Source organism: Neophocaena asiaeorientalis, unplaced genomic scaffold (genome assembly GCF_003031525.2).
Source record: "Neophocaena asiaeorientalis asiaeorientalis breed wild unplaced genomic scaffold, Neophocaena_asiaeorientalis_V1.1 scaffold177, whole genome shotgun sequence".
NCBI lineage: Eukaryota > Metazoa > Chordata > Mammalia > Artiodactyla > Phocoenidae > Neophocaena > Neophocaena asiaeorientalis.
In genome coordinates, this window is record NW_020172779.1 from 5,580,749 (window position 1) to 5,607,863 (window position 27,115).

General features: G+C 36.5%; 1 protein-coding gene across 1 annotated transcript in view; it reads left to right on the forward strand.

Moving 5' to 3' along the window:
- Window positions 1-27,115, forward strand: part of MTBP (MDM2 binding protein) — a 71,901-nt gene that overhangs the window by 41,315 nt on the left and 3,471 nt on the right. Inside the window, exons 14-20 of the mRNA XM_024741254.1 lie at window positions 3,086-3,241; window positions 7,720-7,837; window positions 14,213-14,368; window positions 17,129-17,224; window positions 23,213-23,479; window positions 25,061-25,307; window positions 26,038-26,151. Coding sequence (XP_024597022.1) covers window positions 3,086-3,241; window positions 7,720-7,837; window positions 14,213-14,368; window positions 17,129-17,224; window positions 23,213-23,479; window positions 25,061-25,307; window positions 26,038-26,151 — 1,154 coding nt within the window. The remainder of the gene's footprint in view (window positions 1-3,085; window positions 3,242-7,719; window positions 7,838-14,212; window positions 14,369-17,128; window positions 17,225-23,212; window positions 23,480-25,060; window positions 25,308-26,037; window positions 26,152-27,115) is intronic.

Below are 27,115 nucleotides of genomic sequence, written 5' to 3' on the forward strand. Positions count from 1 at the left end.
TGTATAAGTTTACTGCTGAGTCATGTAGTATATGATGATGGTCAACTCTCCTTTCTTGTATAATCTTTTTTTTTTATGGTTGATAATCACCTTAATTTTAATTTGCCCATTCTTCTGTACAGGCAAAATACTGTTATGTTTTCCCAGAGCCTCCAACATTTCTGCCACACATCTCTCAGTAAATTTATTGCATGTTCAAACTCAGTAGTTCCTTTTTATTTCTCATAGTTTTTTTTTTCTGGAGTGTTTCATATTTTACTGTATTTTAGACAAAATGCTTCCTTAGACCTACTGACATCTTAAGAGACTCCTCTTTCCTCTTCTCTTTTGGAATCTCCTGTTTTCTAGACCCCTTGTCCTCCCTTTTTCTTTGAATTCCCCTCTTGTTTGGTTGGAGCATATCTTGCAGTAGCTTCCTGAGTAAAAGTTCATTCATGGGGTATACATTTTTCAAGCTCTTGCATGTCTGAAAATATCTTCACTAGATTGATAATCCATATAGATAATCAATAGATAATTAATAGATATCAATAATAGATATAATAATAATAGATATCAATAGATAATTGATAATCCATATAGACTTCCAGGTTAAAAATTGTTTACCCTTAGAATTTTGAAGACATTGTCCCATTGTCTTTTTTTTTTTTTCTTTGGCCACGTGGCACGGCATGCGGGAGCCCTGAACAAGGATCACACCTGTGTCCCCTGCAGTGGAAAAGCAGAGTCTTAACCACTGGACCACCAGGGAAGTCCCTATCCCATTGTGTTTTATGTTGCTGTGTTCCTGTAGACAAATCTCATACTAGTCTTATCCTTTGAAGTGACCTATTTTTGGTTTGTTTTTACCCCTTCTAGAACTTTTACCTCCAGAAGCTTTGTCTCTGAAAGCTTTACTCTGAATCATAATGTGCGTGTTCCCTTTTCCCCCCTCTCCAATGTATTGAGCTGTGTATTTTTTTTTCTTTTTTTTTGGCGGTACGCGGGCCTCTCACTGCTGTGGCCTCTCCCGTTGTGGAGTACAGGCTCCGGACGCGCAGGCCCAGCGGCTCACGGGCCCAGCTCTCCGCGGCATGTGGGATCCTCCCGGACCGGGGCACGAACCCGTGTCCCCTGCATCGGCAGGCGGACTCTTAACCACTGCGCCACCAGGGAAGCCCTGAGCTGTGTACTTGATGAGCCATATCAACAGAAGATTCACGTTCTTAAGTCTGAAAATTTTTACCTCTGTAATAATTTTTTCTCCCATTTTCTTTTCTTTTTTCTAGAACTCTTAATTAGTTATATGTCAGCTTTTTTGGGACAGAATGCTTGCTTTTCCTTCCTGTTTCCATATTATTATCTCTTTGTTCTAGTTTCTGGGAGATGTCTTGCAGCTTTTAAAAATTTGAGCTCTCATGTGATTAATTTAAAAAAATATTTTCTTGTTCATTGACTTCCTTTATCAGAGCATCCTGTATTTGTTTCATGAGTATAGTATCTTCTCTTATTTCGACAAGAGTATTAATTATGGCAAGTTTTCTTTTGTTCCCTGGAATGTTTTTATTTCTGCTGGGCTCCTGTTTTCTTTTTGCTTGCTTTAGCCTCTCCTTTTCATCCTGGACTTTTTTTTTAGCTTGGAGGGGCCTAGTAAATAACACCTGTTTTCTCTCCCAAATTTGGAACCAATTGAGAAATAAACTTAAGAAACACACTGATGGAGATAAATTACAGAAAAATTACTGAGTTGAAGGATATGACTTTTTAGATCTATGGTGGGTTTTCTTCTACATATACCCAGAATTGAATTTAGCCCCTGAATGACAGCCAGAGCAGGACACCTGCAGATCAACCCTGACCGGGCAGGGCCCTCACTGCATTGCAGAGAGAGTGTATCCTAAGAACTTGCTAGCTCAGATGAAAGTTGGAGAGGAAAGGTTTAATCAGAACGTGGCTAGTTTCTTCTCCATACTAGCTCAGTGAGTGATGGGACGGAAAGGGGAGCTGGGAGCATTACTGAATCAAAGTCTTTACACATCTAAACATAAGACCATAGAAATGCAGAGTCCCTTCTCCCCTCAGTACCTTTCTTTAGATGTCTAGTGATTTTTTTTCTGTCTGTCCTAAGTGGGAAATTTTATGTCTCACTGTAATGTAATATCTGGCAAGCTTCAAGAGTGGTGGAGTAGCTATTCAGCATTTTGGTTGTGAGCTCCTATCCTTAATTCCACTGTAATGTCAGTATCAAGATCTTTTCTCTGGGGGCGTTCAGTTTTTGAAAAGGAGAATCCTTTAATCTTCTCAGTGGGGCATTTGTAGCTGCTAGCTTTCTGGCCCCAGGGTTGGAGTCTGACCTTTCAGGATGTAGACTCTTATTTAATCTCTTAGTTGTAACTCCAGCATCAGTACCACCTTTTTATGTTCCTGACATTCTGCAGTCTGAGACTCCTTTTCTGTTTCTACCCAAAAAATGAGAGCAGAGTCATCTGGCTTGAGGGCTGGAGGCTAGATACATCCCTGTGTGTCTAGTCTTGTTTTAGCTCAGGACCTTCCTGATACCTCTGCAGGCACCCAAGTTAACCCTTCCTCTGCTCTGCAAACTCTCAGTTACCACTCCAGCATTATCTTATCTTCCAAAATTTGTTGAAAACTGTCATTATTTATTGTTTCTTCTTTTGTTGTCCTCTTTCATTCCTCTGTTGTGATTTTAAGTTTGGGGTGGGAGAAGAAATAGATGGAAGTGGCCAAACCACCACATTTAACTGAAAGTCTTACAGGGTTTATTTTCACATAAACACCAACATAAGGCTGTTCTTCATGCTCTGCAGTGTATTCCTGAAAACTTCCGTAAACCTGCCTTTACCGTTGGTCACCTTATAGTGTTAACAAGTTACTGTATTTCTGTTTATCTCACAAAACTGGAAATTCTACCGTTACCTTCAAATGGGACTAAATTGAAAACAGGCCTACTCAGGAATGTTGATTTGCTGGAGAGATTAATTTGTTTTACTTTTGAAAATATTTCCCATAAAAGACGAGTAGATGAGCTTGCAAGGCTTTAAAATGACAGTTATATTGTTAATCATATTGATTTGTTGTCTTACAGAAAGGAGAAAGTTAGCAAAGCAGCCAGAAGTACTTTCTGTGGATGAACTCAAAAGTCTATTAATACTCACAAGGGAATGCTTTTTTGATCATTTTGATGCTATTATCTCTAAAACAAGTCTAATAAAGACAGACAGCACCTCCAGTAGGTTAAATGGTAAGTTTTCTGTTACTTTAAACGTTAGTTCTTTTTTGTGTGTGGCATTTATGATGGTTATTTATTATTAAAACTAATAAAATATATCAATCAAATAAAAATCTATCATAAATTTTAATAGTGATATATACTTGTATATACAAGTATGTATGTATATATAATAAGCTGTATTTTTCATCATTTAAACAGTAGAAATTCTCTGATAATTTCTTTCTTGAAGCATGTTCAGTATAATTGTTTCTGAGCAGAGGGAGAAACACTTTAAGGTGATTCCCCTTACAACTGTTACTAAGCTACTAGAATGGATGGATTTCTATTAAGCTATGTTTTCATAAGATAAAAAAATTAGAACCTACTTAGTAAATTTAATATAGTTAAAAGTACATATAATAAGATGCTCCACATTTGCCATTTATTATAGCAGGAACAATACCAAGGTTCTACTGAGGGAGCAGGAAATAATTTCTATATTAACTTGCATTTCTTTCTGCTTTCCTGGCTTCCATTCTTGTGATGAATTTGAATAGAGTGAAGCTTTTCAAGATCTAACAAAGAAGCATTTGAAGATTGCCTGGCATTTTAAAAGTACAGGATAATTTTTTTGTTTTTATTCTGTGAGAATCATTTTTATTTGTACATTAATAAGAAAATGACCAAAGAATCAAGTTAATAATAATGTTTGTTGAGTGCCTTTTCTCTGTTTGATGCCATGAAGGCACACAAAGAAGTAAAAATTTGGGTCCTTGGCTTTCTACAGGCTTATGATCTGTTTGGAAAACAAAATATAAACACAGCATCTAGTGCCACGTTTAAGGGCCCAGGCTTCTGGAGATAGACTGCCAGGGTTTAAATCTCAGCTTTGTCACTTGTTAGCCGTATGTCTTTGGGCAGGTTATTTAACCTCTGCATATCTGTTTCCTCATGTTTCAAATGGGGATGATAATATTACCCAGTTACTAGGGTTATTATGAGGATTAACTGAGTTGATACATGTAAAACACTTAGAACACAATCAGTGCAAAAAATTACCTGTTGTTTGTATTTTCATTATCACTATTGTTAATATCAGTACCAAAGTTAAATAGTGCGTAGTAATCTGAAAGATGTTGGAGACAGTATAAGGTTACTTGTAAGTGCAAGATATGTTCAGTAAGTGAGAGAGTATGGCTTCTTGGTTACAGCATGGGCTCTGGAGCAATACTAACAAGGCTGAATCCCAGCTCTGTACCTTACTCCTGTCTTTTAAATCATCCCTAGATTACTTATAATACCTAATACAATGTAAATAGTTATAAATACAATGTAAATGCCATGTAAATAGTTGCCAGCACACACCAAATTCAAGTTTTGCTTTTTGGAACTTTCTGGAATTTTTTTTCGCCCAAATATTTTTTATCCATGGTTGCTTGAATCTGTGGATGTGGAACTCGTGGATACAGAGGGTCAACTGTACACCTACCTGCAAATTACAGCAAAAGAAGCAGCAAGGTCAATTATATTTCATATTCTGACCCATTATTTGCAACCATGCACATTAGGAGTTATTAGCAGTTGTTAGGGTTATTGATCTGTTTCTTTTTTTCTTTTTTTTTCTTTTTTTTTGTGAAAACTCTAGCATGTGTAACAAATGAGAGTCAGCATACCATTTGATTTACTCATTGCCATAACTTGCTAAAGACTTTCATAATGCCAAATGTGATATCTGAACTCAAAAAACAGTGTCCTTTACCTGGGACTGTTGGGGCACATAAATGCTGCATAAATGACTTTTCTGGATAACGCTATAAGATCACAATTTTCTGATTTCAAATACTTTAATAAGAATCTTCTAGTGTATGTTTATAATTCTTGCCCTATTAATAAACACAATCTACCAATTATAACCTTTTTTTGGTGATTCATTCATATTTTGAAATGTAAGCCTATCATGGCCTGTATTCATTAGCCACATATTGTTATCTGAAATATTACTTTCCTTTTCTTTTGCTGTGATTTGTGATTTTGTAGGGCGGGGTTTTTTTTGGTTTGGGGGGTTTTTTTTTACGGTACGCGGGCCTCTCACTGCTGTGGCCTCTCCCGTTGCGGAGCACAGGCTCCGGACGCGCAGGCCCAGCGGCCATGGCTCCCGGGCCCAGCCGCTCCACGGCATGTGGGATCCTCCCGGACCTGGGCATGAACCCGTGTCCCCTTCATTGGCAGGCAGGTTCTCAACCACTGCGCCACCAAGGAAGCCCCGAAAACACTTTTAAAATGAAGCGGTAGGGCTTCCGCAGTGGTCCAGTGGCTAAGACTCTGTGCTCCCAATGCAGGGGGGCCTGGGTTCGACCCCAGGTCAGGGAACTAGATCCCACATGCCACAACTAAGAGTTTGCATGCTGCAAATAAAGATCCCGCATGCTGCAACTAAGACCCAGTGCAGCCAAATAAGTAGATATTTTAAAAAAATAAATAAAAATAAATAAATAAAATGAAGCAGTGTATTTGGTTTCTCAGAGGCTCCTTTTTGATTTGTCAGCATGGCTCCGTGTCCTGCTTGCCACATAAATAAAATATTGTATTTCATTTTATTGTAAGAATTATATTAAGTTATTCCCCAAAAGACATGATACATATGAATGTTTGCCTATCCATTCCTTAATTTTTAGCCTGTGTCACTTATATTTATGTAGATTGTATAGTCAAAGTTAATAATTAATTATATTGTAATATTTAGGAATAATTAATGTTAACTTTTATTTAAAATGGCTCGTATTCTTTTGTGAACACAGCCTGTAACTGTTCAGAACTGATAATGATTTTTTTCTTTATACTTTTTTTGAAAAACCATGCCAACATTATAAAGTAGATTATTTCATCATAAAGCTCATTATTCTATAAAATAGTATTTCACCACCCTTATTAAGAAATGGGAAGTGCTATATTTGGATGGTGTTTGGTTGGGGCAGTCCAGTATAGGCATTAAAAATATTTTAAGCTATTTGACTAAATAGTTTAATAAGTAAAGGAAAAATAGTATGCATTTGGCTTCTGTTTTCATTTATGATTTTTTTCTTTTTTGTTCAAAAATTTCTTACCAAATCATTATCACTTTGTAAGACCCCGAAGTATAAAATGGGTATTTTTGTCAGGGTTGATGGTTAGTCAAATAGCTAATGTCCAGTAATTTTCAGTCAATTTATTAGTGTGTAATAGTTCAAACAACTTAAAGCGCCAGATAGTTTTTGAATCCAAAATGTAGTACAATTATTTATTTTGCCAGTGTTAAAACAGTTGGGATGTACTCATAATTTATAATGAGAATGGAAGGTGTCCCTGTATGTTTTTGATGATAATTGCAGTGTTATCAACAATCTCAGTGTTAGTTCATTGCAGCATACTGGCTGGAAAGATAAGCACACCTTTACATATAATATTTTATTAGTGGTAAAATAACATTTAACGTTAGCGATTTACTTGAAAATGTGTATGTTAAGGCATCTTACACTAATACATAGTGAGAATTATTTCTAAAGTAACCTTTACCTGCAAACATCATAAGTTATTTATGGTATTACTGTACTTTTGAGAATGAGGTAATCTCTCTTTTTTTTTTAAAGATTCTCACTTTTTTTTAATATAAATTTATTTATTTAATTATTTAGCTTTTGGCTGCTTTTGATTTTCGTTGCTCTGCGCAGGCTTTCTCTAGTTGCAGCGAGCGGGGGCTACTCTTCGTTGCGGTGCGTGGGCTTCTCATTGCAGTGGCTTCTCTTGTTGCGGAGCACAGTCTCTAGGCACGCGGCTTCAGTAGTTGTGGCACACGGGCTCAGTAGTTGTGGCTCACGGGCTGAAGAGCACAGGCTCAGTAGTTGTGGTGCACGGGCTCTAGAGCGCAGCCTCAGTAGTTGTGGCTCACGGGCTTAGTTGCTCTGCAGCATGTGGGACCTTCCTGGACCAGGGCTCGAACCTGTGTTCACTGCATTGGCAGGCGGATTCTTAACCACTGTGCCACAAGGGAAGTCTGGTAATCTCTTTTAAAGATATGAATTTCTCAGGATACTGGTGATAATTCCTCTTTGTAGTATGGAAATCACATAATATATCCAGAATATTCTCCACAGAGTTGTCTCCTTTCCATTTAGAACTAATTTCACAAAAATAACAAAGTTATGCTTTCATTCCATGAGTTTTTACAGTGCTAATTCATCTTCTGAATTCTAGCTCGTAACTTTTATTATGAGGAGATAGTAAAATAAAGCTTAATACTAATTTTTTTTTTCATTTCCAAAAAACTTTTCTATGGTAATTTGCACAGTTCAGGCCATCAGAGATCTCCTTAGTAAACGCCCGAGGTAAGTACTGCACAGTTAATCCAAGTTGCCTTTATACACATGCACATGTGCACACACACACACGATGTATGTATGTATCTACGTACATTTTTATATAGCGAAATTCAGTATGTTAATACCTTTCAGTACTTACATATTTCTCTTCAGATTCCAATCCAGTGGAACGTATTTCTTCAAGTCTAGTGGAAACCAATCCTCTGGAGTGGCCAGAAAGGCATGTTCTTCAAAACTTGGAAACTTTTGAAAAAGCTAAACAAAAAATGAGGTAATATTGAAATAGCTCAGCATTTTTTAATGACTTTTTAAATCTTAATCCTTGTATTTATGAGATATTAGTAGTTTATGGTTTTATTATAAAAGAAATATATGCTTACTATAAATCCATAGATAGATAGATAGAGCACTACAGAGTAGTGTGTCCACGAAATGCTCTTTTTCTTCTACCTCCTACTTGTACTTTCTAGGTGTACATAATCACAGTTAACATTTTAGTGGATGTCTTTCCAGACCATCTTCTATAGATATACACAGGTATATGAATATGTAAGAAAAATTTAAACAATACAGGAACATGTAAAGTGAAGTAAGAGTACTCTTCTTCTTTGAGCTATTTTAAATTCTTCCTGTTTTACATTTTTATGTTTGTATAGTATCTATTAACTATCTCTAAGAGGCAGAGTTTATTTTTGTTTTGTTTTTGGTTCAATACATAGTCAGCACTCAGTACATAATTGTTGAGTGGTAGAATAATAGAATAAAGAGAAGGGATTTGGCTCTCTTGCATTGCCCTCCTCCAACTCACTTCCCCCAAATCACATTTTTATCTTTAGATCCTCTGCTGATAACATTTATGGCTTGCTATAACATTTGTGACTTGCTATAGTAACATTTTGTTCATAGATGTCGACAAATTTATTGAGTACCAACTGCGTGTCAGGCTCTCCTCTTAGAGGAGTAACCAGACAAGTAAATATAATACTTATAAATTACTCTATGTGTAATGACTGAAACAAAGGGACTGAAGGATAGTAATTTTACTTGCTGTGGGCGTGGAGAGATGAGGTGGATGGTCAGGGATGGCTCCCTGAGGAGGTTACATTGGAGCTGAGACCTAATGGATAAATGGGTGAAGCACATTCAGTCACACAGGACCTTATAGGTTTTCATACAGACTCTGGATTATATTGTAAGTGCATTGGTAAGCTTTTGATGGATTTTATACCAAAGAGTGATGTGATCTGATTTTGCAAAATAACTTTTACTCTTTCGTGGCGAATAGATTATAGGAGGAGGATACTAGGAACAGACAGATCAGTTGGGTGGTTTTTTCTGTAGGCTGAGAGATAACTTTGATTTCTAACTAGAGTAGTAGTGGAGAACAAGTTTGGGATATATTTTGGTGCTTAGCTGGGGAAAAAACCTTCCCGTGATGGACTGGATGTGGAGGACAGGGAAAGAGAGGCATCCAAGACAGTTTAGATTTCTGGCTTGAACAGCATGTGAGTGGTGTTCTCACTTATGGTTTGGGGAAGATTGGAGAGAAGTTGGAGTAAGGACAGATTTGGGGAGAAAAATCGAGAGTTCTGCTTTAAGGATGCTAAGTTTGCTCTATGGCTTATGCAAGTGGACATGTTAGGTGGATCGGAGGAGAAACCTGGAAGTCAGTTTGGAGTTGTCATTAAAAGGGTTTTTCTGAATACATGCTAGTGGATGAGATCACTTGGTGAGGCCATGTAGAAAAAGGAAAGAGGGCTTAAGACCATTCCTTGAAGGTCTCTAACGTTTATAGGTCAGGAGGAAAATGACAATCTAGAAAGAAGATTGAGAAAAGGACAGGTTACCCGTAAAAGAACTTGCATTTCTTGCCCGTGATTATTCATTTTTTTCTAAATGTCTATTTATTTGTTTTTATTTTTGTTTGTATTGGGTCTTTGTTGCTGTGTGCGGGCTTTCTCTAGTTGTGGTGAGCAGGGGCTACTCTTCACTGTGGTGCACGGGCTTCTCATTGTCGTGGCTTCTCTTGATGCAGAGCACACGCTCTGGGCGCAAGGGCTTCAGTAGTCGCGGCACGTAGGTTCTAGAGCACAGGCTCAGTAGTTGTAGCGCACAGGCTCAGTAGTTGTGGCTCGTGGGCTCCAGAGCGCAGGCTCAGTAGTTGTGGCGCACGGGCTTAGTTGCTCCGTGACATGTGGGCTCTTCCAGGACCAGGGCTCGAACCCGTGTCCCCTGCATTGGCAGGCAGATTCTTAACCACTGCACCGCCAGGAAAGCCCACCCGTGAATTTTAGATTGTATATTTTAACTTCCCATTGTGAAAGGGGAGGAAATTAACATCTCTACTTCTCTTCACCATTTATCCTTCTTCTTCCTCTGGCACCTTATGTTATTTGCAATAGACAGTTTTTTTTTTCTTGAAGTTATTTTTCTTGCACCTCTCTGACTTGCTACTCTGATTTGGACTGACCCTTTCTACCTGCACAACTGTTATCCTGGTATTTCTTTTGAATACATTTCTAGATTAGAACTGCATTTTCTTGGATTTGGTATCTAATGAGAAGTCTGATGCAACATGGAGTTTTGTTCCTTAATAGGTATTTTACCCTGTCTGGAACTTTTAGAATTTTCTATTTTCCATAATGTTCTGAAATTACATGCGGCCATCATGGTGTGAACTATTCTGGTCTCAAGCCTTTTGTCTTTTTTTCAGCTCTGGGAGAAGCGAGAATTCTACCATTGAACCACCAATGCCTTACGGCTCTGGGAAATATTCTTCTATTATTTCTTTAATAGTATTCTTCCTTCTGTTTTCTTTTTTCCACTCTCTTCTCTGTAATGTCTGTTTTAACTAATTTTAGATGTCCTGGATTGATTTTTCATTCAAATTTGATTTTTCTCTCAATAATCCATCTCTTCATCTTTTCTGCTCTACATTCTAGGATATTTCCTTGACCTTTACTTTCATCATTTCTATTAAATTTTTGGCAGCCATTTTTTAAATTCCTAATAATTCTTTTTTATCTACCCTATTTTTTTCATAGCTACCTGTTCTTTTAATAATGAGAATTGAGAAGATACTATAAGGATATTAATTGGAATTTTCTTTTAACTTGTTTTATCTGTTCCTTAAATGATCCTTTCGATCTGTTTTATTTGCTCCTCTGGTGTTTTTCTCTTAGGTGTAGTTCTTTAGTGTCTGGTGGCCCTTGATTCTTCATAGCTAAGAATTTAGTACTAGGCTATGTTATATTGGTAGTTGCATACATTTTCTCTCTATATGTGTAGTTCTGTTCCCTATCTGCTCACACCTGAATTAATGCTGGGGGAGGGGAGATATAGGGCCCCCAGGGGTATCAAAAGGCAGGTAGCCTTGGTCCTTTACCCATAACTAAAATAATGGGGCTTTATTCTGGGGGCTCCACCACCAACAGTAGGACAGGCACATAGTTCTGGATTTCATAGTTTCAGTTTTTGACTTGGAGGTAAAAGCATGGGGATAAGATGTGGTGTGGGAGGGTCGTACTAGAACAAGAATTCTAGTAGAGTTCTGAAAATATGCCTCCTGATTTCTGCCTGTTGCCACTCCGAGCTCAAGTTTAGAGTCCCTCTGTGGCTTTGTGGGATGGAAAAAAGAAGACATGTTCTACCTTTTTTGTAGGTTTCTCTCTTATTCTTGTTGAGGCTCTTGTTCTAGTTTATTCCTGAAATTCATTGAACCCTTTTTTTTTCCCACTGTTTTTCCTTCTTCCTGTTTTCAACCCTATTATAGATTTAGTGCCCAGTACTTCAACACTGTGTTTTTTATTTTTTTGAGTGGAAAGGTTAATGCGTATTTTTAATCCACCATCTTGAACTAGAAGAAGCTTGCTTGTCATTTAAGTCTAGCTCAAATAGCACCTGTCTCTTAAGACTTTTATAAATGATGCAGTTAAAAAACTGTGTTATTACTTCTTTCATGAAACTTATTTTATTGTACCTTTTCTACCTCATTCTACATTGGTGTATTTATCTCTTTTCACTCTCCTCACCTTCTTTCTCCTACTTCAAGTCATACCTCTACACAGTTGAGAGCAGTGATTATGAGTCTGTAAATTATCATCAGTGAACTCTTTTTTCAGTACCTTACAATGATAATTGCAGAGTAAATGCTCAATCAGTATTTGTGGACACTTCAAAATATGGGAAGATACCATCAAATTCTTGGCTGGGGACAAAAGTTATGTTATATATTTTCATAATTTGTTTTGTGTTAAAGCAGGTTCAGCTGGAATACAGGACCATTACATACTGAAATTTAAAAGTCATAAGAATTTGGTTTTAGACAAACTCAGTCACCTGTTGTGTGACTTTGTTGCCTCATCTTTAAGATGGGGATAACAATCCCAGTTCTACTCCAAAGTTGTGAAAATTTAATGAGATAATGTATGAAAAAATACTTTGTAAGCTTGAAAACACTAAACAAAGTGTTGTCAGTATTTTTTGTTTTGTTTTTAACCTAAGACATATCTTGATAGTATAATCCATAACAAACTGGGCTTTTAAATTGCTCTGATATTCTTGTGTCCTGGGTTCTATGTAAATGCAAAGTATACATTTCCCCATTGCAACTGGCTTATAAAATGATTGAGGGTAATATTCATTAAGATTTTGTGAGTCACTATTAAAGAATGGCCACACAGAAATTAAACTCATAATGTAGTTCCTGCCCTCCTGGAGTATAAAGTTCAGAGAAAATATTTAAGTGTTTTTCTGTTTGACTATTTTTATTAGATTTATATTTTCAATTTAAAAATAAAGGGAGGGCTTCCCTGGTTGCACAGTGGTTGGGAGTCCACTTGCCAATGCAAGGGACATGGGTTCCAGCCCTGGTCTGGGAAGATCCCACATGCCATAGAGCAGCTAAACCTGTGCGCCACAACTACTGAGCCTGCGCTCTAAAGCCTGCAAGCCACAACTAGTGAGCCCGTGTGCCACAACAACTGAAGCCCACGCGCCTAGAGCCTGTGCTCCGCAACAAGAGAAGCCACTGCAATGGGAAGCCCGTGCACTGCAACGAAGAGTAGCCCCCACTCGCTGCAACTGGAGAAAACCCACGCACAGCAACAAAGACCCAGTGCAGCCAAGAATGAATACTAAATAAATAAATAAATAAATAAATAAATAAATAAAAATAAAGGGAATAGGAAGAGGAAAGAGGCACTGTCATGTTTAGAAATGTCTAAAGCCATAATGTCAACATTTCAATCATAAAATTATCAGTAAAAATGCTTGATTTGAGTGATTAAATAATCAGGAAATAGTTGAATTAATATAAAGTCAGGAAATTAATGTTCTGTGTAGGTATTGAAAGATTTTATTTTTGCTTTGGTGACAGAGTAATGTCATGATCTGTGACTCAGTGCTTGATAAAACCTTTAGCATTCTCTGAAACTATTTTCCTCTTTACCGTTTTTAAAACTTTCTGGAATTTTTTGGGTTCATAGAGTTATAGAATAGAACTAGTATCTAATTCAGAATCAGTCTAGTTCTGACTCTGTCTATTGATTGATTGATTGATTGACTGTACACGGGCCTCTCACTGTTGTGGCCTCTCCCGCCGCGGAGCACAGGCTCCGGACGCGCAGGCTCAGCGGCCATGGCTCACGGGCCCAGCCGCTCCATGGCATGTGGGATCTTCCCGGACTGAGGCATGAACCTGTGTCCCCTGCATCGGCAGGCAGACTCTCAACCACTGCGCCACCAGGGAAGCCCTGACTCTGTCATTTTAAATAGCTTGTCACCCTGGGTCTGTAAGGCGTTATTGTGTGTTAGTGTCTTTATATGAAAAGTAGGAACAATGATTCTTTTTTAGGCTTAGTATGATAAGAATTTTACAAAGTTCTTATTTTCAGGTGTTAATTTCATTTTGAGATAAGACCTATCTTTTTTTCAAGGAAATTTGTATTAAGAATATGTTATATGTAAAGTAGTTAGAAAAGTATAAAGTCCTGCATGTATTTCAGGTATAATGATTCAGTACTTATTCATAATGCCATAATCATGGCTAGAAGAGACCTTGGAGAAATTTCGGATTACCATCTCATTTCATGGTGTGCTTCAAGTAATCTTTCAAGTTCATAGATGCCATGTGAACTTGAGAGGCCCGCGTACCACCAAAAAAAAAAAAAAGAAAGAAAATATAATTATGTTTATTTTAGTTAAGTAGTAGCATTGTTGACATGGTAACTGCAAGTTTTACTGTGACCTACAGATTTTTAAAAATATACTTTGATACTAAGTGATTTGCAATAACTTTATTTTCTTTCTTAAATGTGTAGATCTTCAATTTTTTTGTGTGTATTTTTCTGATTTCTGCTCATAGCAGCTTTTCCTGACCATGGTGAATTCTAATCCACTTTTTATTTTTTTTGCTGTGCGCGGACCTCTCACTTTTGTGGTCTCTCCCGTTAGCGGAGCACAGGCTCCGGACGCACAGGCTCAATGGCCACAGCTCACGGGCCCAGCCGCTCCGCGGCATGTGGGATCTTCCCGGACCGGGGCACGACCCCATGTCCCCTGCATCGGCAGGCGGACTCTCAACCACTGCACCACCAGGGAAGCCCTAATCCACTTTTAATAAATCTACATAACATTTTTTTCTCAGAACTGGTTCATTACCTCGTTCATCTGAACAGTTACTGGGCCACAAAGAGGGTCCACGGGATTCAGTCACATTATTGGATGCTAAAGAATTGCTGAAATTCTTTACCTCAGATGGATTACCAATTGGAGATCTTCAACCTTTACAGATTCAGAAAGGGTAAGTTATAAACTTACGATTTCAACTAATTTTTAAGCAATCATTTAAAAAACACATTGCCTCTCATTTCTCCAGTTAATCAATGCTCTGTGACACTTTGACAAATTCTACAAGTTTGAGCCCAGCATTTATCAATTGGCCTTAATCCTCACATTTTACCTTAGCCAAATGTCGTACTGTTTTGTAGTATTGACTATAAGGGAAACAGGAATAATAAAAGCAACCTCAGCATATTTCTCTTAGAAATCAGCTTCTACTTTGTATACAGATGGCAATACTTTTTAAGAAAAAATTGTAATTTGACTTGCAAATATTTTTTTAAATTCTCTTTTCTGTATCACTTTCTAGTTTTGATTTTGCCACTACTTACTGTGACACTGTCAGTTATGTCTAATAGCAAAAAGGACAGCCTTTCAACTGAAGAGAATGGGGAAGTGTAATAAAAATGCTTTCAAAGCTATACCATTACCAAGGAAGAACTCAGTGTCTACATGAATAATTTACAACTAACTTGACTTCCAAGAAAACTTCCACTAAGTTACTAATTAATTCTGGATGTTACTGAAGTTTACTTAATTACAGATAAAATTATGGCATCATACACTTGTGAGATTTTAATAATTTGTTCACTACCCCAATTTCTTTTTTCTAATCCATTATTCTGAGAACCTTCCAAAGGACCTTAAGAATTATAGAACATTTTGATTACTTTTTCAAAGCTTGTTTTGGCAAATATTGAATTTAAGGGTTAATTTTGGAAAGGATTTATTTGAAAATAGTTAGCTTTCAAAACTAATGTTAGAGCATATTGCCTTCATGTTGTGTTCACTAAAGAGAGAGAGATGGGGAGCAACTTTGAAAACATGAGGATCTTAATAATTTGGAGTCTTAATGACTTAATGATCTTAATGACATAAAAATAGTGTGATTTTAGAGTAATTTTCTTTTTCTCATAGCTTTGAGAGATTGATAATCTTTTTTGTGGGCGTCAAGAAAGGGAAGAACTATGTACACATTTTCATCTGTTTAGTTATCGGATTACTGTCCTTCCAAATCATTAAGCGTGAACTGGCAGAGTCAGATGGGTTTGCCAAAACTGATTATGTAGGTTGTACTCTTTTTGACCAGAATGTCTTTTCTAGCTGCAATGTCTAGGGGAGATGCTATTAATTCTTTCTGTAGTTTACCAGTGATTTATTTAGGGAAGTTTGCTATAATTCCTTGATGTTAGTAAAGAACTGTGTCATTATCAAATATATCTTCTATTAAAATTAAAGTTGAAGGATGAGCTTTCATGGTAATGAATCAAGGACCTGCAGACTTTTATTAAATGTCTACCCATGCAAGGAACCACCGAAATGCAATACTAAGTTAAACAAAGTACAGGGGTGACTCCTATATATACACCAGAGGAATATTAAACATTGACAAAATACATATGTATTACAGTGTTACCTTTAGAAAGAACAAGGTGTGAGTAAAATTAAACAAAATTAGATAGAGCTGCTTAGAGAGATTAAACTAAGAAATGGAAGACAACATGGCAAAGGAAAGAAGTGAAATGCTAAGTACCTAAATAGTTCTATATTACAAAATTATTCACTTTGATAATTAGTCATCAAAATACTGGGATCATTGCAATTTATTCATGTTATTTATTCAGAACTGTTTAAATGGATGCATTGAATATAAATTCTGGTTTTTGGGATTCATTAACTTGCATATGTCTTACATTTTAATGTAATAATTTCAAGCACTTATCTTAGTACTCAGAGATAATTTTTAATTTTCGGTGGCATATGGGCAGTTTTCATTACTAAAGCCAAGGGGCGAAAATGTGATAGCCAATTTATTCATGGTACTCTACTATCTATTTGTTTTTATGTATACCATTTCTAAGTCTTCTGAATTCAAGTCCCTGGTATTTCATTCTGCCTCTTAACTGTGTAAAGACCACTTGTATAATTCTCCCATTTCCATCTCACCTGTTCTGAGCTCTAGGAACACGATTCAGTTCATTAGAACAGTACCTCCCAACTCAGGCAGAGAAGGAGAGCACTTATTAGAACAACTAGGAGAGTTTAACCTAATTGCAGCAGTCTTCTTCCTGAGATTTTGATGTACCCCTGCAGGTCTAGGTGTGGAGGGGTAGAACATGAATATTTTATGTAAGCTCACCACATGATTAGTTCCAACATACCTGCTGATTGGAAACTTACTTCAGAAGAAGAACTGAAATCAGCAGTTAGTCTTTTTATCCTCTGATATTTAAAAGGTCACTGATTCTTAAAGTAGGTGTCAAAATGACTTCATTCCCAGGCAAAGAAAACTCTGCATTCCACATGTGGTTATAGGAGGAAGTAAATACTTCTTTTGTCACTAAAGATTGGAGTTTGACTTTATTCCCCTGGAAAAAAGAATTTAGCTAAATTCATAAACATTTTCCTACACCAAAAAAAAATATTCTTCAGGAATAATGCTGTTTCTTGAACTTGCACTAGAAATCATTTTCTATTCTTGATTTAACCATTTCTCAGAATAGTTTTGTGAAGTAAGTAGTATGGTAACTTCCGAAACTTGGGACACAGAAAATGTAAGTGACAAAACCCATAGGCTTAACCTCGCTTCATTTCCTTCTTTGTCCCATATGAGATCCAGTTATAGAGAAGGAAGTCAGATTTCCTTCTTTAGACAGTTTCTTGAACTTTCTCTTCATCACTAAATAAACTTTAAATACAAATGAAAAACTTTTTGTTTCAGGGAAAAGACTTTTGTCCTGACACCAGAACTTAGTCCTCGGAAACTTCAGGGTTTACCTTTTGAAAAAGCCTCAGTATGTCATTATCATGGAATTGAGTGAGTTTTTTATTTTCACTTTACTCTTCTGTGTGTTGTTGATGTAGCTTATCTTAGGTGAGTGTGAAGAGTGACTGTAATAAAATGATATAAATTGGGACAGAGAAGCAAAGAGAAAGTATGTCCAAAAAAACTCAAAAAACTAAGCAGTACATACACAAATAATTTGTCTTCTGTTGGAAAAAAGTCATTTGATGATTAATCAGTTTTACATTTAAACATCCTATTATTAGTTACTAGATATTTTAGTCAAAATTATTTTAGTCCCTACATTGTAAATGTGTATTTATACTACTGGTCACATTAATATTCCCTGGTCATTGTAATTGCTCAGAAACTGTTAGATAAAATGCATTCTCATTTGCAACGTGTTAATTATGTGTACATTTTTATGGAATTCTAATTGACCAGATGAATGAAATTTCCAAGGATTCTCTTGCTTAGAGGTATTAGGAGTTCCGGAGGTCATGTGCACATCTACCATTTTCACCAGGACAAGAAATGGAATGATGGAGATAATGTATTTTAGGTTAAATTTTCAAGACCTTAGTGACAACAGGTCATTCTAGGAATGTTTAGGTTTCTTGTTATGCTTAAATAAGATTTATTTTATTTAAAGAATATGTAAAGTTATATCAAATTTGATACTAGAAGCAAAAATTTTTGGTTACTTTATTTTTGAGCATCAAAATTAAACTCTCCGTTAAAGTCAGGGGCAAGAAAAAGATACCTGCTCTGACCAATTTTTTCTTTTTAATCATTTTTCTATATGTTCTAGCCAATCAGTTAAAATAAGGAAAACTAAAGAGTTTAAAAGAGTTACATGTAGTAAAACGGATACCAAAAGGTTTTTTTGTATTTGCTTTTTATTTTGCAGAGAAGAGACCTGAAAGACTTAGAAGTAGTAGAATTTGGTAAGGTAGCCAGTTATAAAATACATATAAAAGACACAAGTTTTCCTTTAAACTAGCCATGTCCAGTTTTTAACAGGATGAAAATGATCCCATTCAAAATAGCAGATAAAATCATAAATATCAGAAGTATTCTTGTAAAAAATGTAGAATGGGAAAATTTGCAAATAATATGTATTAGGGGACATAAAAGCAATGTTGATTACTTAGGGGAAACATGCCTTGTTTCTCTGTGGGAAGATCCTGTGTTATAAAGGTGTTAATTCTCCTGACATCAATGCAAACATTTAATACAGTTCTTGTCAATTTTGAACTTTTGATGAAATAATTCTGTAATTTATCTGGTAAGAAGTCTCCTCTTTCTTGTTTAAAGAATGAGATAAATTGTATCATATTACTAGAAAATTTTATTATAAAGCTATTGTAATTACAATGTGGGGCTGGACCTAAGTAGAAATTCCAAGGAAAAAGCAAGAATACATGATAATTTGATCTGATAGAAAAAGAATTTCAAATCAGAGGGCAAAAGAAAAATGTTCCGTAGATAGTAGTGAGAATGTTGATTAAGAATTCAAATAAAAATAAATCTGTTTGAAATGATTCTTTGTTCACGCCGAATATCAAAATAAATCGCAGATGTATTAAGAATTAAAAGTGGGAAAACTGTGAAAGTAAAGAACTAGCATAAAATGTAGGGGAAAATCTGTTCTAGCAGAGGAAGAAATCAAAAAAGAGTGATAGATCTGTCCTAATTTTTAAAACAGTAATGTCAGTTATCAACAGAAACAAGATTAAAAGTGTGGATTAAACTGAGGAAAATATTTTTTGAACATAAATGAGAAGGTAAATTTTCTTTGTAATGCTTACAAATCATAAGAAAATGAGATAAAGGCCCCTATGGAAGAGTTTGCAACATCTTAAACCATTTGTTTTTGAAACAGGAAATAAATATGGCCAATACAGGTGAAGAGTTGTTTTCTTCACCAGTCAGCTTTTTAAATTTACATTAAGAATGTAAATTGAAACAACAGTGAGAATCCTTTTCACCCATAAAATCATGGTGGAGGTAAAGGGACATGAATAAGCCAGCTTGGAATATAAATTGTTACAACCTGTCTGGGGGGCTGCTCGGTAATCTACCAAAAGCCATGCAGTTGTTTATAATATCAGATTGATTAACTTCACTTAATGATAAAATTAGCGTTTACATTGAAAGTTATTAGGCAAGGGTATTTTTCACAGTGTTATTTAAAATAAGAAACATTGGAAATAATGTCTAACTGTAGGAGGTTGGTTAAATAAATTATAGTGCATCCATAAAATAAAATACTGTGCAGCCACCAGAATGGTTAAAATAAAAGACCGATGAGTGTTGACAAGCGTATGGAACAATCAGAACCCTGGAACATTTTTGGTGGAAGTATAACGTGATTTATCTACTTCAGAAAAGGATCTGGCAGGTTCTTATAAAACTGAACATACTCAGACTCCCTGGCTCAGCATTTCTAATAGTCATTTTCCTAAGAGAAATGAAAACCTAACACCACAAAAAGACTGGTAAAAGAACCCACAGAGCAGTTTTATTCATAATACCCACAACCTGGAAATAGCCTTAGGTGTACATCAATGGGAGAATAGATAAATTAACTGGTATTAAAGCAGTACTACTCAATAATAACAAGGAACAACGTATGTATACATGCAACAACATTGAACTTCTGTCTGTCTGAGTATGAAAAAAACAGTTGAAATAAGAATTTGAGGACTTTAAAAAGTGAAATTGCCTGCCCTTATAAGCAAATAAACAAATTTAGTTGTGACTCCATTTTCCTTGCTGTAAATTTAATCTGGGGCCATTGAGATCAAACTAAGAAAGTTGCAGGAGGTGAGCACAGTGAATCCAGAAACATGCTTTATTTTCAGGATTTGGGTTTATAGTGTGAGGTCCTATTCACATTAAATGTAGATTATGTTTCTACCTGAAGCAAAGTTCAAATGAAATTTCAAAGTAAATATGACACTGCAAAGAAAGTTCTCTCTTCTTACATTGCCGTGAGCCTTTGGAATCCTTGAGCTTTTCCTCTACTCAAACATAAGGAATATTTGGAAGAAATATATAAACTGCTCAAGTACAGATCAATGTTTACTTAAGCCAAAATGAAATCTATCCACAGTTGACTTGTTTTTCACTTCTCTCTCCTATCCTGGAGTGTAAGATACCATTGATTGTAAGATGCACCATCTTCTTTAACAACAAATTGAATTCCACTGTCAAACTGTGAGAGTCAGTTGGCCACACCAGCCTCCTGTTGCTCTGAACTTTCTTTCATGTATTCCAAGAGATTTGGCAGTTTTTCCGGCTTTCATCGGCATTGCTTGGTGTGTGCTAGGCAGTATCTTGCCTATTTTGTAGTTATAGGACAATGATAGCTTCATCTTCTGATAGGTATTTTTCTTTCTTTGGACACATTTGGTTATTTGTTTGCATTTGGTTATTGTTTTGCAAGAAAATGTGGAAGTTTACTCATTCATCCAACAGTGAATATTTTTCTTCACTATTATCACATACGCACCCTGCTACTCTGTTTCTGTTCCTTTCTTATTTACAAAGTCACTTTTTGTTTTGATGCCAAATCATAGTAAAATCACTTTGAAGACATTTTAAATGACAATTGAAGTCAATATGCACAGTGCACATAATTCAGTTGGAGGCATGACATTATGAACAGCTGTGATTAAGAGATGTTAAAACTGGAAGGAAAAAATCTGCATCTTAGAATCAGAATCTTAGAGTAGAAAAAAGTATGCATGTGGAGTCAAACTATGCATTATTTTTCTCTGAAAAATTTCCTGTAAGCCAATCAGGAATTACATTTCCTCTCTCCTAGAACTTTTCCTTAACATTCATGGTTCTTAGTGGTTTTCTAGATTCTGTCAATCGCCCAGGATAGAAATAGGACTCATCAGTAATCCTTAGGGTTGGGGCTGATTTTTAATGAAATGTGTTTTATTAAACAACAGACTAGAGAAAGAATGTTAGAGAATTGAGAGACCTAGGTTCTAGTCACTCTTCTGCCACCAGTTAACAGTATAACTTAGGAGCTCATTTTTCCCTCCTGTTAAATTAAACTGTTGGTTTATATCAGAGATTTTTCAGTCCTAGCTGCACTTTAGAATCACCTAGGTCGCTTTCTAAAAAAATGTCCAAGACTGATTCCAACCCCAGACCAATTAAATCAGAAACTCTGGGCATCAGTATTTCATAAAAACTCTTCAGATGATTCTAATGTTCAGCCGTGGGTTGACCCCTAAGTAGATGACCCTTACACTTTACATGAGAGATAGCATACTAAATTGGTTAAAGTCAGACTCTGAAATCACCAACCTGGGTCTGAATCCTGGCTGAGCTACATATCATCAGCATAGCATAAGATTTGCTGTGGTAGAAAATGAAACCACTGATGATGATGATGGTGATGATAAGAGCAGCAGCATACATTTATTGACAGCTTTGCTTGCATGTTCCAGGCACTGTTTCTGAGTGCGTACGTGTACCCATTCATGATCCTCACCATAGCTCTTTGAGATAACTGCTACGAATCTCATCTTGCAGAAGAGGCAGCAGTAGCATAGATAAAATTAAGTAGCTTGGCCATGTTCACACAGTGGTAGAGCTGGATTTAAATCCAGGGAGTCTGGCTCTCTAGTCTGTACTCTTAGAAATCAAATATGTGTCACAAGAGAAAGAGAAAACCTCCGTCAGGCAATCAGGTCAGGGTAATGATACACTCCTTGAGTGTTGAACTAAAAGCTTATAGACCCAAAGTTCTGACTCTAAGGAACTTCTTAGAATTTTACAAGTAAAGAGGACAGATAACAGAAAAAGGTTTTAATGTTTAAAGTCCTGTCATCGTATATGTGAAACTGTTTCCTTGATGTAGAAGGGGAGAATGTGAAGGGTATTCCAAGGTCACACATCTCATTGGTGATTTTCTTGATATGCTTATTTGTTGTACTTAACAACATGGGATTTCTTTTTTTTTTTAAGCCTTATCAAAGCATTTATTTATTTATTATTTTTATTTATTTTTTGGCTGCGTTAGGTCTTAGTTGTGGCACGCAGGATCTCCATTGAGGCATGCGGGATCTTCCCTTGCAGCGCAGGCTCTTTGTTGCGGCGCACGGGCTTCTCCCTAGTTGCGTGCAGGCTCTAGGGTGCGTGGGCTCTGTAGTTTGCGACACGCGGGCTCTCTAGTTGAGGTGCGAGCTCAATAGTTGTGGCTCGCGGGCTTAGTTGCCCTGCCCTGCAGCATGTGGGATCTTAGTTCCCTTACCAGGGATAGAACCTGCATCCCCTGCATTGTAAGGCAGATTCTTTACTACTGGACCACCAGGGAAGTCCCTGAGATGGGATTTCTTTAAGTCCAGAAGCATTCACTGAGCAAACATCTCATTGATGTTAAATCACTGAGCAAACATCTCATTGATGTTAAATCAGATTTAGCTAGAAACCAAATGCACACACAGCTGAAGTGTTTGAAGGAAAATTTGTCAATCAGTCAGTAAGGTGGAAATGAGTTTCAAAGGGAAATTTCAAAATGTTCTGAGCTGTGTTTGGTGAGCCAGTTTAGAATGCCTTTATACCCTGTTAATCTTTGTTGTTAATCTTTGTGTTGAAAATAAACTTGTTCTTTCTAACAGAAGTTAGCATTTCACGTCATTACATATCAGCCATGCTGAAGTATCAGAGGTTGGTAGAGATTTAAAAAGTATCAAAACAGCAACTGTATTATTTTGAAAATAAGCCAGAGGATTAACTTGATCTGTTGCCCAGAAACAGTCAAAGAGGAATCAGATTGTACTTCAAATTTTTTTAATTTTTTGCCATGTTGTGTAGCAGGCAGGCTGGAAAAAACTGAACTTGTGAGGGAAGTTGGCCGTTCACTCAACCTTCCAACAATTATTAGGAAGTTTAGTAAGAACTTTTTAAGTATATGTTTTGCTTTTCCCTAATTGGCAGGGAAAAGCCCATGGCTGCCATGGAGTCTTTGATTTTAAAGATCTTTCTCTTGTTTAGATATTGCTTGGATGACCGAAAAGCATTAGAAAGAGATGGGGGATTTTCAGAACTTCAGTCTCGTCTTATTCGTTATGAAACTCAAACTACATGCACCAGAGAAAGTTTTCCAGTACCTACCGTACTGAGCCCTCTTCCGTCTCCAGCAGTTTTGTCAGAGCCCGGAAGTGTCCCTGATGGAGAAGCTTTACAAAGTGAACTCCGGACTGAAGTCTCCCGAGTAAAAAGGAGATCAAAAGATCTGAACTGCCTTTATCCCCGCAAAAGGTGGTATATTAAGTACATAAAGATAGTATCTTGACAGAAAGTATTTTAGTCCGAGGGTAATTGAATTAATCTTTCAGATTTTTAAGCTGCTTTCTGTGCAGATTTTAATGTAATTCATTCATACCAGGAATTGTGTTTGTATTGTGAGCACTTGATGATTATGCTTATAAGTTATACAAAGAAATGACTTGGAAAAAACACATTGTTTCTTGCTTTATATGCTAATATACAGCCCATCAGCACGATGGGTTGTAAAGCTTTTAAGCCATGGAACACTGGCGATCTTATCCAATACATTAAGCAGCTGAGCTGCTCTGTTGAAGGGGATGTTTAGGGATGCAGTTTTTCTGTTAGCTCTCTTCTCACTGTTTCCTACCTACACTGGCCCCTTAAACAAGGGGTTTCATGAGGTACCATTTTTGATTGAACCTGGGCTATGGCAGTGAAAGCGAGGAGTCCTAACCACTGGACCACCAGGAAATTCCCATGAGGTACCGTTTTAAAACAACTTGTTTCATATAAAATATAGCTTTAAAGCCTACATAATAATATATGAAAAATGAGATCTTTCTAGCTAATTTATTTGCTAGCTAAATAAAATATCCAAATACCTGAACAGAAATTAGAAGCTTATGAGATAAACACTCTAATTTCTATTGAATTTATATATCTTTAGAACCTTTGTCAAATTTAGGTCTTTGACACCTAAAACAAACCTTAAATTCTTATTATATGTAAATCTTTCAAAAAGTATCAAATATCTTAAAGTGAAACTTTCAAATCTTCTTTTAAACAGTGAAAATTGTTAGAATACTTTTTCCCTGATGGGGAATAACTAAATTATTTTCATGAGGACTTTACAAGTTCATGGTACTATTTACATGCGATAAAGCTAAAAAGCAAATCCATTAATATTTAGGATACTGTATTTTGTAATAATATTTTTTATTTCTGACTGTGACTGATAGATATGTGTTCCAGACAAGAAAGTACACTGTAGCCTCTAGGTTAACAGAATTGAAAAATATGAGACCCTATCTTGTAACAGGAAATTTAAACATTCTAGAAAGATTGAAACAAGAGCTACTTTTATAGTTTTATTTCTGTTTGTTTTAACACTGTTATTTATTTTGCTCAGGTAGTTGCATAGCTACAACAAGCATGATTATTATGGTTTCTTCATCAAAATTATCTTAATAGAAAAGTATAAGTACTTGGCAGATGAGTACTGGATCTATAAATAGCATTGCCTGGAGTGCCATCCCTGATTTATGTGAGAAATTGTAAATTAACGGGGAGGGTGACAGTAATGTTGCTAGTTGCTTTTCCTATTAGCTTTTAATATTAGCTGAAATCCTAGAATGTTATTCATTGCCTTCCGTGTTCTAGTCACTCATTTGAAGAACTAAGGGAGCAACTGTATAATGATGTCGACTGCTTATCTAAGGCAGTAGTAGCAAGAAATTGTGTTTGCTTTTCTTGGGTTTATATGTCAGTGGTTATGGTTGTAACATTTAAGACAGAAAATGGACTTCATTGTTGATTCACTTAATCTGCATTTTTATATTTCCCCCCCATTAGACTTGTGAAATCTGAAAGTTCAGATTCTCTTCTTTCTCAGAGAAGTGGCATTACTAATCATCATCATGCAGTGACATCCAGAAAGCCACGGGCAGAGAGATCGTTATCTGTGACTCGTCCATCTCTTCCAGTTCTTAGCAGTGAAACTCCCAAAGTCACTACAAATGCCAGTTCAGGTCAAAAAAGTGCGCCTGAACCAAAAACATCGAGGCCCAGTAAGGAATCGAGATCACAGAAACACACACGGGTAAAGATTTATTTCCTGACTCTCTTAGTTCTGCACGGGAAGAAATTTCTTCATTTGATTCGTTTTAAACGTTTGTCTAAAAATTTTATGAATGAAATGAAATGGTATCTTTAATTTACTTTAAAATAATTCAGGGGAGTTCCCTGGTGGCCTAGTGGTTAGGATTCTGGGCTTTCACTGCCTTGCCTGGATTCAATCCCTGGTCCAGGAACTGAGATCCTGCAAGCTGTGCGGTATGGCCCAAAAAAATGGAGGAAAAAAAAAATTCAGTGCAAGAAGGATAATGGAAAAGTGAGTGGGGGCATATAAGTGAAACAGAAAGAGCCACAAATTGATCCTTCTTGAAACTGGTAGTAGATATATCGAGATGAGGATTTGTTACAAATATTCTCTTTACAGTGTTTGACATTTTCCATAATAAAAAATAAGTACACACCTATATATCCCTGCTGTGTGTACCTTTTACACTCAGATTTTGATTCAGAACTCAGGATATGAATTCCTCTCTTCAGATACTCTAGTCCTCTCTTCCTGACAGATAGCCTGCGACACGTGTGATCGTGTCACTGTTTCAGATCTCCTTTCTTCTAGATGCTTTTGTCTTAATGAGCTTACCTATCTTTAGCATAGCTACATGGTTCTGTGATTCACAGAACTTAACTCTAAAGCTGAAATAATATGTTTGTACCTTTTCCAAGACATATTAGTTGTATACTATGTTCTGTTCAAGATATTGAAAGAAGTAGTTACTGAAACCCTGAAGAAACACAGGATTACTGAGGCTCACGAATGTTTCACGGCTTGCAGCCAGCGTCTCTTTGAGATCTCGAAGTTCTATCTAAAGGTACAGTGTCTTCTCTACTGATGGCAAAATCGAGGTCAAGTTCTAATGTTCCTATTTGACACAAGATAATATTGACTGAGTATTTTTTACACTGATAGCTTATTGCCAATTTTTTTTAATGGAGGTAGAAAAATTGGAGTCAAAAAGTTTATATTTGATTTATTTGATTTTAGTTCTCAGATGTAGAAAACTGCACTTTAACTGGTATCCTCAGTGTTTCCCTAACAAGCCTTTGACTTAAGTTGATAATAAGCTTCCACTTACTTTATTCAACTTATTCAAGTAATTTTAGTATATAGTGAAACTACTGGAGGGAGTATCGAAGCACCCAGCTTCTAATTTTGGATCCATTATCTGCTTGTTGTAAGACATTGGACAGATCGGCCATTCAGATGACAATTTTGTAAAACTTAGATGGTGTTAGATTAGTTCCAGTTTTCAGAGTTTCTGACTTGAATCACAATTTTATATGGGTTCCTGATTAAAACTGCAGATGGACCGCATGCATTCGATTCCCTTCCCTTCTAAAATCTCTCAAGAAAGACAGTATTGAAAGTACAAAAACTAAGAAAAGAGGAAAGGAGAAATGTAGAAATGTTTTCATACATTGTTGAACCAAAAAAAACACATGGAAGCATGGTATAACAGAGTAGAAAAAGTGACAGCCTAAATGTCTGCCTGGGGACACCTATGAGAGGCAAGCCAGTTCAACAGACACGGTCTCTGACCTGCTCAGGTCTTGGAGACGCCACGTATCATGGAAAGCAGGGGCAAGGTGCCAGGTGAAAAAAAAGAGGAGTTAAATAGAGATCTACAGAGTGAACTGGGGAGCCTTCAGTTTGCTCTGCACGCTTTTCCCCCACAATGTTAACTACAGATAAGTATATTATACATAGTTTTATCCTCACCACCCCCCACCCCACCCCTGCGACAATGCAGGAAATAGTCTCTGGAGAAAAAAGAA